Source organism: Zeus faber (genome assembly GCF_960531495.2).
Source record: "Zeus faber genome assembly, chromosome: 6".
Lineage (NCBI taxonomy): Eukaryota > Metazoa > Chordata > Actinopteri > Zeiformes > Zeidae > Zeus > Zeus faber.
Window position 1 is genome coordinate 4,833,084 of NC_137201.1, and position 12,742 is coordinate 4,845,825.

Genomic DNA, 12,742 nt, shown 5'->3' on the forward strand with positions numbered 1-12,742 from the left:
TTTTTTTTGTAACACACAATATAGTGAAGACCATTTAGATAAATTTAACGAAAAACGTGTTATTTGAAACGGTATGTAAAAATGTTAACACAGAATGCTTGCGCCTTCATCAGTACACCTTTTTGAGGATTAAATGCTGTTGTGGTATGAAAGACTGAGCTAGTTCTTAGGGTAGTATAACAGACTTTGGAACACATCCAATAACATCTTAAACAATTCTGACCCATGGAGTCTCCATGGAGATAACGGCCAAAGCTAAGTAACATGCGATGGCACTTTCCTAAAGTGTCTATACCTACAGTGTACAATTTCATGAGTAAGCCCACAACATTCATTTCCAAAACACAAAAACTGCATCCTCTCTATATTACCCTGTAGCAGTCCCTCTGTGGGCTAAAATGTGTATTTCTTTAAACATCACCTTTTTTGTCAACTGTCAAGACAAGATTTGTTGCACATGCAGCATCTCCAAAGCAACTTCAGAGAAACAATCTAAAATGTCGTCTTGTATTCCAGTCTGAACAACATCTGATAGTGCTCAGAAAATAGAGACTCATTACGTTTGCACTGGCTTCAGTCCATCAATTCAAGGAACAGCTTGTGACATACTTCAAAAGTACATTTTAGTTCCTTGCGACAGCTCAGATTCGGGGTATATATTATGGCCATCAGTAAAGCACAGCACCTTGGGATATCCTTTCCCTCCAGGATTTTGGTCCCCTCGACCATGATGGTTGCCGTCTTACGGTCAGATCCTGGGGTGGGCCGGTCACCGATGATGGCACTTTTTATCCTTTGCCCATCAAGGCCTGTCTCAAAAGCTTCTGTGTCCTTGTAAAGCAAATGAAAAGATAGCTTAGCGTGTTAGATGTAATGAATTGGAGGATTACTGCTGAATTTTTAGACTGTCACTCTTACTGAATTCAGTTGATCAATGGTGCCTCGGAGTCATAAAACACCATAATGGTAAGATAACACATGCCTATTTTTCTTTTATCACACAACTTAAACCGCATGTTCTACGACCATATTGGCCTGCTTTACTAAAATAGATTAGTTGAATCCAGGGAATAATCGAGCAGGGGTGTTGGGACAAGAGCCAGCTATGGCAAAGTAAAAGGCCTTTCAAACATACTGTATATGCGTATGCATATATGCGTATTGAGGCTCGATGCAAAAGGAAAATCCATCATTCCTAATGGTTATCATAACATGTTGTTTAATCTAATGATTAGATCTGAAAACCCTGCAACATGATTGAACCAAGGTGGGTCAAGAAAAAAATTTAAAAAAGAAAACTTGAGTAAGTCGAATAAAATTTGAATTATGAATAATTACCAGCTCTGACATACCGTACTTATCGTAGTAATGTGCAGTTTTTTTCGGTATCACATCACTTTCAGTTTTATACCCCCTACCAACCCAAAAAAAGAGGTTTGGTTAATAATATACTTACAAACAATCTTCAGTTTCTTAAGAAATGTTTTATTTACTATTATTACATTTGTTTTTAATTGACCTTCAGTTTGTCTCTACATCTCGATATTTTTCTCATCGTTTTTGCAGGTTTTAATGCACTGATTTAACTGGTTAAGTGAAGAGCGGCAGCCGCTTGTCGAATTATTCACTGGCCTTTTCCCCTGCCATTACTGTCAACACCTATCCATGCTGAGCGGACCATTGCTAAGATATTACTGATTGGGGTGTGGCCAGAAGTGCAATATTCTTAAAAATTGAGCCTGACAGGACGCAGTGCAGGAGCAGGTTTCTGCCCTGGGTGTTTTCACAGTGCCCAGTGTGGATTTTATTTTCTTTCAAGATGTTCAATAACTTACACCAAACCCCTTGGAAAGGTCCTCTTCCTTCTCTCCAAGGTACATGACAAGGCAGCAGATGGCTGTTTCTCTGCGTATTTCAATTGTATTGTGCTATTTAAGAAGAAGGCCGCTTATCTCGCCTATCGTCACACTTGCATTCAAGGATTACATCCGGTCATGGCTGCACAAATGTATGTGCTTTTATTACTGTTACTCCCTTAGTGTTATTTGTCAAAATGACAATAACCCTGATTGCAAGCTGCTGGAGTTCTTCATGACTTGAATACTCTGTTAAAATGTTGAACATACGGTTATGTATATTGTGTGGAACCATTTGTGTTTAACAGGACTATCGCCTCAGATTTTTTAGAATTAAACAAGTTCACCGCAAGACATGCCCTTTGTGTGTTACACAAAATTATTTGCAACATTAATCCCTACTAAACTGGGCTTCATTTTCCCAAACTCATCTTTAGGCTAAAAGGATCTTAGTCCATGGAGTAACAATGGGACTGGGATCGCCTCGGCCTTTTTATGCTTGTAGGAAATGGGGCTTTGGTCTGCAACCACACTCTGAAGACCTACCTCATGACTAACACTTACCAAGAAAGTGAAAATGTCAGTCATACACGTTTGTTTAAACTGAATGCTATTAAGTTTTCTAATGTTTTATATGAATTAAAAAAAGCTGCTTTTGAACTAGGCTTAGAATAGGATGAAACAAAAGGCATGAGACTGGAGGCATCATTTCCATTTGTTTTTTTTGGGCAAAAACCTGTACAACATCCAAGGCGGCGTCTGCCTAACACTGTAACACACTTTTTTCTCTGGAAAAATGCAGACAAATCGAACATTTGGACTAAAGTGTCTTAAAGAGGCTGTAGCAACAATATTTCAGTAATTGCCTCATTAAAATAAGTATAAAGGACAAAGGATAGGTCAAACTTGTGTTGAAACATGTTTAGTTGCAGAGGAGTGCTGCAGGAATGTCCTGAGTTGAGATAAGAGCATCTGCAGGAGACATGAGAGGGAAAAGAGGGAGTTGAATTCAATTTTCAAATTCTAGTCATTTTTTATATATGGAAAAAACGAAAGCAGCTCAACAGATGTTTTTCCGCCCATCGTCTCCTAAAAGTCTCAAATTTCTTCTAGTCAAAGCGGGTAACATAAGTAGCATCGGGTGAATCCCGTGATGTGCCTGCCATATGGTGGGATGCTCACATAGACTCGATTTTTCCAATTAAAACGTACTCAAACTACCTCAAACATGGAAAACACAAGCCATACATATTTATTATCATTAAGACCCACCCAAATCCTTCTTCTTCTTCTTCCCCCCCAGGGACAGAGGAAGGCGCTGAGGCAACCAAGCAGGCTCTGCTGAAGGCGGTGGGGAAGGTGACGGACGTGGTCTCGTCCCTGGGCTTTAGCTGGTGGCAGGGAGGGCCGCCGCACACACAGTCCCTCAAGGAGCTCCACTGGGTGAGGAGAGGCAGGCACACACACACACACACACACACACACACACACACGCAAACACACACAACACCAGACTGTAGAAGTTAAAGGAAGAAGAGTTAGTTCAATTTAAAGGAGTTTCACTTGCAAATGATGCTCATCTAGAGCAGCGGTTCTCCATTGGCCAAACTAGCCCTCCGTCGTTAAGTCACGACCCAAAAGTAATTTAATAATAATAATAAAGAACCTTTCAAGGGACCCAAGGTCGCTTTACACACACACAGTCACATACTGAGGCAATCTGAGTCTTGTGACTCCGATTTGAGAAGTGGCAAAATACACACCAGTGTCCTCTCATGATCCACCCCAGCACACACGTGTTTCGATGTGGGAGGAAACCCACGCACGCACGGGGAGAACATGCAAACTCCACACAGAAAGGACACAGGATGGCCGGAGTTCGAACCCACAACCTTTTTGCTGTTGTACAATGCTTTTAAAAAAACTGACGAGATAAAGATTAATCAAAACAATAGAAAGTAATTCCCTAAGCTTCTGAAATACCGGTTTAACTCAACGGCAATACAACGCAAATAGGCCCAGTTTTAGATCTGGACCCACCAGTTGAGAACCACTGGTCTGGAATACTAAGCAAATGAAACAACAATCAATTCCATCATTAAAATAGCTTAATGCTTTACGGTCACCTGAAAGCATAACTAGCCTTGTGCTTAGACAAAATGTTGCCGAAATAAACACATGTAACGTTAATAAATGAATACAATTTACGTAGATTTGACGCTATCTTATTATTTTGTTAAATAGAGTTCTCACAGTTCTTATCTTATATTATATTTGTGGCACTGGACAATAAGCAAAAGCAAAAAAAAAATCCTGTATCTGGATGAAGAGACCCTAACCCCAACCCTAACCAAAAATATGATAATTCTCCTTACGACACCTCAGTACTTTCCTTATAAAAGAGGAAATAAACAATACCAATAAAACAGCACTGCATAGGAACCAGTACTGGCTACTCTGTATTCTATGATAACACATTCTTTTCTTTCTTCTCAGGTGATTGAGACGCTGCTCTTCAGCACGTTTGTGTCTTGGAAGGCCTTCTTTCCCCTGGTGAGGGACGACTCCAACTGCACCTACACCTTCATCACAGGTCTGTCCGTCCTTCGCGTCCAGCACTGGAACCAGTTTGGGGTCTAGACTGGTTGATTTTTTTTTTGTTGTATCCAAATTGACTTTACATATGACGGAAAAGAAACAGCAAGCCATCTTATATAATGCATAAAAGATGAGGTGTGTGTGGGGGGTGTATTTATTGATTTTAAAGCTAAAACCATAGCCTGTATAACATTGTCAGTTCATATTATAGACTGATGGTAATTTGACAAAAAAACAAATTATAGTGTATATATATATATATATATATATATATATATATATATATATATATATATATATATATGTATGTGTGTGTGTGTGTGTATGTATATACACTCACCGGCAACTTAATTAGGTACACCTTGCTAGTACGGGGTTGGACCCCTTTTGCCTTCAGAACTGCCTTAATTCTTGGTGGCATAGATTCAACAAGGTGTTGGAAACATTCCTCAGAGATTTTGGTCCATATTGACATGATAGCATCAGGCAGTTGCTGCAGATTTGTGGGCTGCACATCCATGATGCAAATCTCCCGTTCCACCACATCCCAAAGGTGCTCTATTGGATTGAGATGTGGTGACTGTGGAGGCCATTGGAGTAGAGTGAACTCATTGTCATGTTCAAGAAACAAGTTTGAGATGATTTGAGCTTTGTGACATGGTGCATTATCCTGCTGGAAGTAGCCATCAGAAGATGGGTACACTGTGCTCATAAAGGGATGGACATGGTCAGCAACGATACTCAGGTATGCTGTGGCGTTTCAACCATGCTCCAAGGCAGGATGGATCCCTGCTTCATGTTGTAAACGTCAAATTCTGACCTACCATCTGAATGTCCCAGCTGAAATCGAGACTCATCAGACCAGGCAACGTTTTTTCCAAACTTCTACTGTCCATTTTTGATGAGCCTGTGCAAATTGTAGCCTCAGTTTCCTGTTCTTAGCTGACAGGAGTGGCACCTGGTGTGGTCTTCTGCTGCTGAAGCCCATCTGCTTCAGGGTTGGACGTGTTGTGCGTTCAGAGATGGTATTCTGCATTCCTTGGTTGTAACGAGTGGTTATTTGAGTTACTGTTGCCTTTCTATCGTCTCAAACCAGTCGGCCCATCCTCCTCTGACCTCTGACATCAACAAGGCATTTTCATCCACACAACTGCCGCTCACTGGATACTTTCTCTTTTTCGGACCATTCTCTGTAAACCTTAGAGATGATTGTGCGTGAAAATGCCAGTAGGTCAGCAGTTTTTAAAATACTCAGACCAGCCCGTCTGGTACTAACAACCATGTCACACTCAGAGTCACTTAAATCCCCTTTCTTCCCCATTCTGATGCTCGGTTTGAACTTCAGCAAGTCATCCTCCCCCTGTCTACATGCCTTAATGCAATGAGCTGCTGCCATGTGATTGGCTGATTAGCTATTTGTGTTTACAAGCAATTGAACAGGTGTACCTAATAAAGTGGCAGGTGAGTGTACATGTGTGTGTGTGTGTGTGTGTGTGTGTGTGTGTGTGTGTGTGTGTGTGTGTGTATATATATATATATATATATATATATATATTAAAAAAATAAATAAATAAAATAAAATAAATGCTCTGCTGCCACACTGGAATGACACACAATCACCTGATCATTATTCCACCTCTGCCTGGTCGGAATGAATGTCTGGAATCAAAACTTGAAAAACTCGAATAGTTTGAAAACTTAAGCAGCCTTCATGATTTTTACCAATGTGTATGGTAGCCAATGTCTACATATTGGATCATATGCTTGGATGCAGGATTAATCTGATTAGGCCTAATAGGAAGAGTAGGAAAACGGCACAGATGAAACACTCTATTTTGCAGACCTTGATTCATTTTTAAAACCTCTTTTTGAACAGTTGTATTGTTTCGAGGTATCATTCCTACTTCCTGGCACAGCGGCACACCCTGATCCGCGCTTTCTTTTTACGCAGGAGGCGCGGGTGAAAAGCTGCTGATGCCGGGTACAGGCTTCCTGACCGTAGGAGCGGCCAGCACCCTGGCGTTCTGCCAGGTGCTGCGGGAGGAGTACCCCGAGGTGCCCTGCAAACTCAACCAGGTAGAGATGACGTGGCACAGAATGGGGGAAATGGGGACCAAAATATACAGTTGAGCAGAAATGTTTGAGTTTCTTCTACCATACCCTTCCTCCCTCCATCCACCATTCTGTTTGCTCTTCTTCCTCTTAATCCTCATCCCCTACCCCCCGGTGGTTTCCCGGCAGGTGAAGATTGATGCGGGCGTGGCCCCTCCGGAGCGCATGGCCCCCGGGTACCTGAACCACCTGGACCTGGGCGAGGCCGTGGCCGCCCTGGTGGAGAGACGGAACACCAGCCACAGCGTCTTCACCATCAACTGTTCCGCCGACCTGAAGACCGTCCTTCTGGAGGGAAACCTTTAGACTGCTGCCGGAAGCTTCCACCTTCTAAGAAAAAACCTTTTCTGGGAGGTTTTCAAAACGGATTCTCCCATCGCTGAACTCCGCAGCGACCGAAACCCAGCGTTTTTACTGTTCACCTCCTGTATCGCACGTTTATACTACTACTGTCTGTCATTTCAAGTAATGGATTCCGCTTTATGTAACCTTTTGTTTATTTTGTCGCAAGTTCATCCGTACAAGCTTCTTTCAATGCTGCTTTGCAAGGACGTCCAAGCCCCCCACATCTTACCACTTTATGAGACGTGTTTAGGTACATTGTGATGATTTAAGTGGACTGGGCGTCACAAGCAGTACAGTCGTTCCAGAGGCCAAGTGAGATGGACGGAGGAAGTTAAGAAAGTGTAGTAAGGGGCGGGGTCAAGGGGTTCATTCATGGACGTCTTGGCTCGACCCCCGAAAGAGTGGGGTAGCAAGTACGGATCTGTTTAGTTAACCCATAACGCGCCCCCCCCCACCCCCACCCCCACCCCCTCCCCTAGAAAAGGCAGATTAGAACATGAGTGGGTACGACACGACTGGGGGCTGGGCCGGAAGGGGGGGGGGGGGGTGATGGGGGGTGGGGGAGGTGGTCTTGGCACCGTGACATCCCCTTTGCGTGACTCTCTGCCCCGTTCACAGGCACTGGACCCCTGTGCTGTGCCCCCCCCCCTCCCGACACCCTCCTCTCGGTAGTTCCCTTTTGTATCTGCCAACCTGTTATGTGGAGCAAGGGGGGTGGGGGCGGGGACGGGTGGTGGAGGGCTTGGGATGCCGGAACAGGGGGTGGGGGGGAGCGGGGCATTGTTGTTTTAGTGTACTGTCTATTATTGTAACAGGAACGTACTTTTTTTTCTTCTGTGCCAATAAAGGAATGCCAGTGTTGAGTTATTTGGGGTGAGTGGCAGAGAACTCATTGTAGGGGTGTTGCAGGGTGTTGCAGGGTGGACCAGGCTTGACCAGAGCGATCAAGCCTGGTCCAACTGTCAGAGAGGGCGCAGAGTTCATCGCCCCACTGCACCGTCCCAATCCACGTGGTGTCGAGTGCAACGTTGGTTGGGGTCAGAAGGGGCGGGGGGGGTTAGAGGTGGTCGGCTTTTTGTCTTGACCTTGGCTGACAGCACAATTAGGGCCGAAACCTAATGAACAGCATGAGAGGTGGGAGTGTTGCCTCATTATATTCTTCTCTTTTGAACTCTCTCTCTCTCTACTGTGTTTTCCCTCAAACGCCTCCATCTTCTACTTCCAATAGAAAAAGAAAACCATCTTTTGTCTGAGGGGAGGGGGTGGGGGGGTCGAGGTAGAAAAGACGTGTTGTGGAGGACATGGTGGAGGAGTGATGGAGGTTGAGAAGCAAGAAGGAAAAAACGTGGCTATGGCCCGAGTATTTGTTTGTTTTTTAGAAAATGAACGAATCAAGATGGGTTGGCGGGGTGAGCGCCGCCGTCACATGTCGCAGAAAATAAGCAATCATTTATTTTAGAGTTTACGCAAAAACTGGAGAATTCACTGAAGAAAATGCACTCTTGTTCGCGTATCCTAAACTCTCGCCACACGCGAGCCTGGAGCCTCGCGTATACTCCACGATGACGAGCTCTCGTCAATTCCCGAAACCGCAACGAGAGGTGGTCGTCATGTCGCCCTCTGCTTTCCATTAAAACACTGGAATGACTCGGAGCGGTTACGGGGGAGGTCATCGTGGAGAAACAAATCCTGAACCTCGCAGGTTTTCGTGACAGCACGGCACAGACCTCCGCATCGGAAGTTCTTTGTGCGTGTGTGTGTGTGTGTGTGTGTGGAGTTGTCGCCGTCATTTTCCAGTGTCTGGGGAAGGAGAGTGCGATGACCGGGATGGAAGACGATAGCGTGGTCGTGGTCCATCTATTTTCAAACAGACGGAGACGGCTGATACAGGCGGACACCCTCCAGAGGCGTCGTCATAAGGTGGCCGGCCGCCCTGAGGTTGCGGCCGGCGGTGGCCGGCGCGGAGTCACGCGATCCCCCCATCGGGGTGTGTCCATTAGTACACACACATAAGCAAATCGCCATAGGAACGGACACTTCAACACATACACGTACTTGATGACATTGGACACACGTTCAATTATTGCATCAGTGTTTCAGAATGTCCATGTGTTTTTGTTGCGGTAGACAGATCCAGAGTGTGTGGAGACACTGGCGCAAAGACACTGTCTCTGTGTGTGTGTGTGTGTGTGTGTGTGTGTGTGTGTGTGTGTTGATACTCGAGAGAAACTAGGACATCGTGGGTTCAGAGTGTATGTTAGCCCCTCTTCCCAGTACTTAGGGACTCAGGGCCCAACAGGAAGAGCTTAAGTTCCAGTTGGGTGGTTCCTGCCCCCGCCCCCCCCCCCAAAAAAAATAAAGTCCCTGCGAGTGAGGGGGTACTTTTTGGGCCAGAAGCTGAAATACTGCGACCAGCTCGTCAGTGACACGTTTGGCATCACCTCCTCCTCCTTGTGATTCCCATCATCTCCATGGTTCCTAGGAGTGGTGGGAAACTAACCGAGAACTATTTTAGGGGCTCGTTTCAGAACGTTCCTGGTCGGCTTTGTGCATCGGCTTTTACCGCGCTTGATGGTTCTCCCGTAGCTTTTGTTTTCCCAGAAAAAGTTATAACGACTCGCTTGCGGGTGCCTTTTTTGGGACCAGGAACCATCCAGGTGGAACCAATTACAGAACAAAAAGTTCTTGGCCCCAAACCCGACCTCAGCCTCCGACCTGATGACAGAGTCCAAAGTGACGGTTTAAGGAATGGATTCATTATACTTTCAGGTTTCTTGAGTTGTTAAGCTACTCAGTGGTCCTTCGGTGTCATCCAATTATTCTAGCCCTCTGAGATATCACCCCGCCGGCTTAATCTTCCCAGATGTTGAGTGAGCCACACCAAGCTGTTAAACTGAAGGTCACCGATGACTCAATGAAGGGGGGGCTGCATTGAGGATTGACTAAGGGCCCGCTGCCGCTTTCGAAAACTGAAGCCGAAAGATGTTGAGTGCCTCCGGTGGCTGGTTACAGGGTTACTTTAACCTGGTAAAAAGTAAAAATTTCAAGTGAAAATTAAAGCCTCCAGCCTTATTTGACATACCCTCGAAGACAGTTTGTTGTCTAAAACCGGTGCCCAGGTCATTGTACTGAATTTTCAATTGTTTTGGGCTCCCGTGGTTATCTGATCTAGGAAATTGGTATATTAATATACAGTGTCTCAAACAGTTTATTAGTTATCTGATTTAGTTTAAAGCTTGTTGGGAGTATGTATGTGCTCAGAGTTGGAGGTGTCAACAGTCACAGTGTCATCCCAGTTAGTAATGAATGCCATTCCATGGCAAATAATATGGAAGTCAACTTGGTTGGGTATTTACTAGACGGACGGACAGACATAGACAGACAGACAGACAGACGTCTTCCATAGGAATAAGCGCTGATCAAATGTTTTTTTAATTCCAGTGCAGAGGAACAACATGGTCTCAGGTTAGCGTAACGCAGTAGTAGGACTAAGAACTAGTGTGCCCTGAAAATGTTTCAAATCCTACTTAAAAAAAATTGGAAGAATGGTAATTAGCTCTTGTGTGGCAAGATCAAAACTACAAGGTTACAGTAAGTTTAGTTGTGATGAAAGGTTTGATTCTTTATTTAAGATTCGGTAATTGAGGAGTCACTCAGTAAAGAGTTGTTCAATTGTCACTGAAAAGATTTGTTCATCATGAACGATTCGTTTGGGAGTCTTGCGTCGCTAACTTTTAGTAGGCCATAATAAAAAGCAGTTAAATCTGATTAGGGCTTTTTTTTTTTAGTGGTGAAAGGGATGGTGGTGTGCCGTGGGATTATTTTATTGAAAAGAAAAGTTTGGGGAACATTGACGTCAGGGATGAGGCATTAAGCCAGTGTGTTGAAGTACGCTTGTGTGAGAACTCAGCGTGATTGAGTCCCGACAGACCCATAGGATGATCGACGGCGGCACCGTGTCCCAGTGGGCTTCACGCGGCAAACGGGGGCCTCGGCTGCTCTCCCTTACCACAGCTCTGACGAAGGGGTGCGGCCGTTTGGAAGAGCAGGGTTTAGTCAACTGGAAGGGACATAAAAGGAACACACTGTGAGAGAGACGCACATGCAGAGGGGAGAAAAGAGACGGAGGGGGAGGGGGGGGGTAGAGAGAGAGAGAGAGAGAGAGAGAGAGAGAGAGAGAGAGAGAGAGAGAGAGAGAGAGAGAGAGAGAGAGAGAGAGAGAGAGAGAGAGAGGGGAGAGGTAGAATCTTTTGCCTCCTGATTTGGAGCGGCATGTTTATTGTGCCCCCCACTTGTTTCGGAAGCTTCTGGGGCGATCAGACCATCTGCCCATCACAAGCTCCTACTTTGGACACACAAAACCCTTAAAACAAAAGAAGATAAGTTGAGCACTTTGCAAGCTGTATCATCATAATGATAACAATACCAAGGGAATAACAACACTGATTGGCAATAATACTGTAGTAATACTTAAAGGACTACGCTACACTACACGGCACTTTATAAAATATAATATATAGAAATATCTTAAAAACAACTTGTGTGATTAGTGCGCCGGTTGTAAGATGGTCAGACGGTGAAGGCACAATTGAGGAACCTGCTTGAAGATGGGGAACTACTTATAGTTCCCTCATAACCCTGAGATCCATTGACGAGACAAATTCTGTATACAGGACAAAATAATAGGAACACCACATGGAAAATTAGTTTTAAGTAACTAAACCACAATTACAAGTGCAGCAGAGTCATATTAGGTTGATTGCCAATTAGTTGTATGTGTCCATGACCATCCACAAATGGTGAGGGCAGCCATCTTGTGGGGGCCATTGTGACCATTGGGTCCTTTCCAAACAAATTCAAGAGTGGTTTCATGAAGCCCGGGAGGATCGCTGAACCTTTCTGGGAAGTTCTGGACTGAGGAGAACTGAAGTAGATCCCCACCTCCCTCATCCCTCAGAACCGGAGGCTTTTCGTCCGGAAGAATTGTGGAATAGCCCACTACACATAGTTCAGGACCTGCTTATCACCTTGATATCAATAGATTTCTCTGCATTTCCGGAGTTAATCTAAGACGCCACTGGCATTTTGTCAAGGACTTGGCGGCTGGCGACTACAACTGTCAAGTCAACCATCATGGGCCGTGCCGTGGGGGAGGCAGCAGATTCTGGAGGCAGAGCGCCGGTCTTCTGGCAACTGGAGGGTCGGTGGTTCGATCCTAGAGTGCTCCTGGCTTATTTGCCTCGGTGTCCTTGAGCAAGACACCTAACCACCTATGAGCTCCCGGCGACACTGCCGTGAGGTGAATGTGAAGAAGGGATGAATGTGAGGCATGTAACATGTAAAGTGCTTTGGGTGGTCTCAATGGGGAGAAAGGCGCTTTACAAATGCAGCTCATTACAATGAACTTAGTGAATTTCTTATGTCTTCATTGATACAAATGGTCTTGTCAGTGGATGAACTCTACTGGTGTCGGGCCGAAAAATAAGTTATTTCTGAGCTTTGTGTGGTAACCCAAGAATTTAATTACAGACGAAACAACTGATTTGAATATCGTTATAAGTTCTCCACTCATCCGGCTGTAGTTTATTCAAATATTTTTTTAAATTAAAATCTCTATTAGTTAATGTTAAAAATAGTTTAATGTTGACAAATGTCTCGTAAAACAAAAAACAACGACAAAACAAGCAATAAATAAATGTACAATAAATGTACACATAACTCATGTACTTGTATCACAGTATAGTGGTTTCATCCACTGAAAAACTAAACAAAAAACACTTTTTTTTTTTATTAAGATTACATTTCAAATAAGAAAGCATCGCTAATGTTTT

General features: G+C 44.4%; 1 protein-coding gene across 1 annotated transcript in view; it reads left to right on the top strand.

The window, feature by feature from the left end:
• LOC307232147 (uncharacterized protein) overlaps positions 1–7,436 on the top strand; it is a 10,397-nt gene extending 2,961 nt beyond the window's left edge. Inside the window, exons 3-6 of the mRNA XM_080003042.1 lie at positions 3,160–3,299; positions 4,353–4,449; positions 6,406–6,530; positions 6,696–7,436. Of these exons, the coding sequence (XP_079859168.1) occupies positions 3,160–3,299; positions 4,353–4,449; positions 6,406–6,530; positions 6,696–6,872 (539 nt within the window). The 3' untranslated portion in view covers positions 6,873–7,436. The remainder of the gene's footprint in view (positions 1–3,159; positions 3,300–4,352; positions 4,450–6,405; positions 6,531–6,695) is intronic.
• Positions 7,437–12,742: the final 5,306 nt, after the last annotated feature.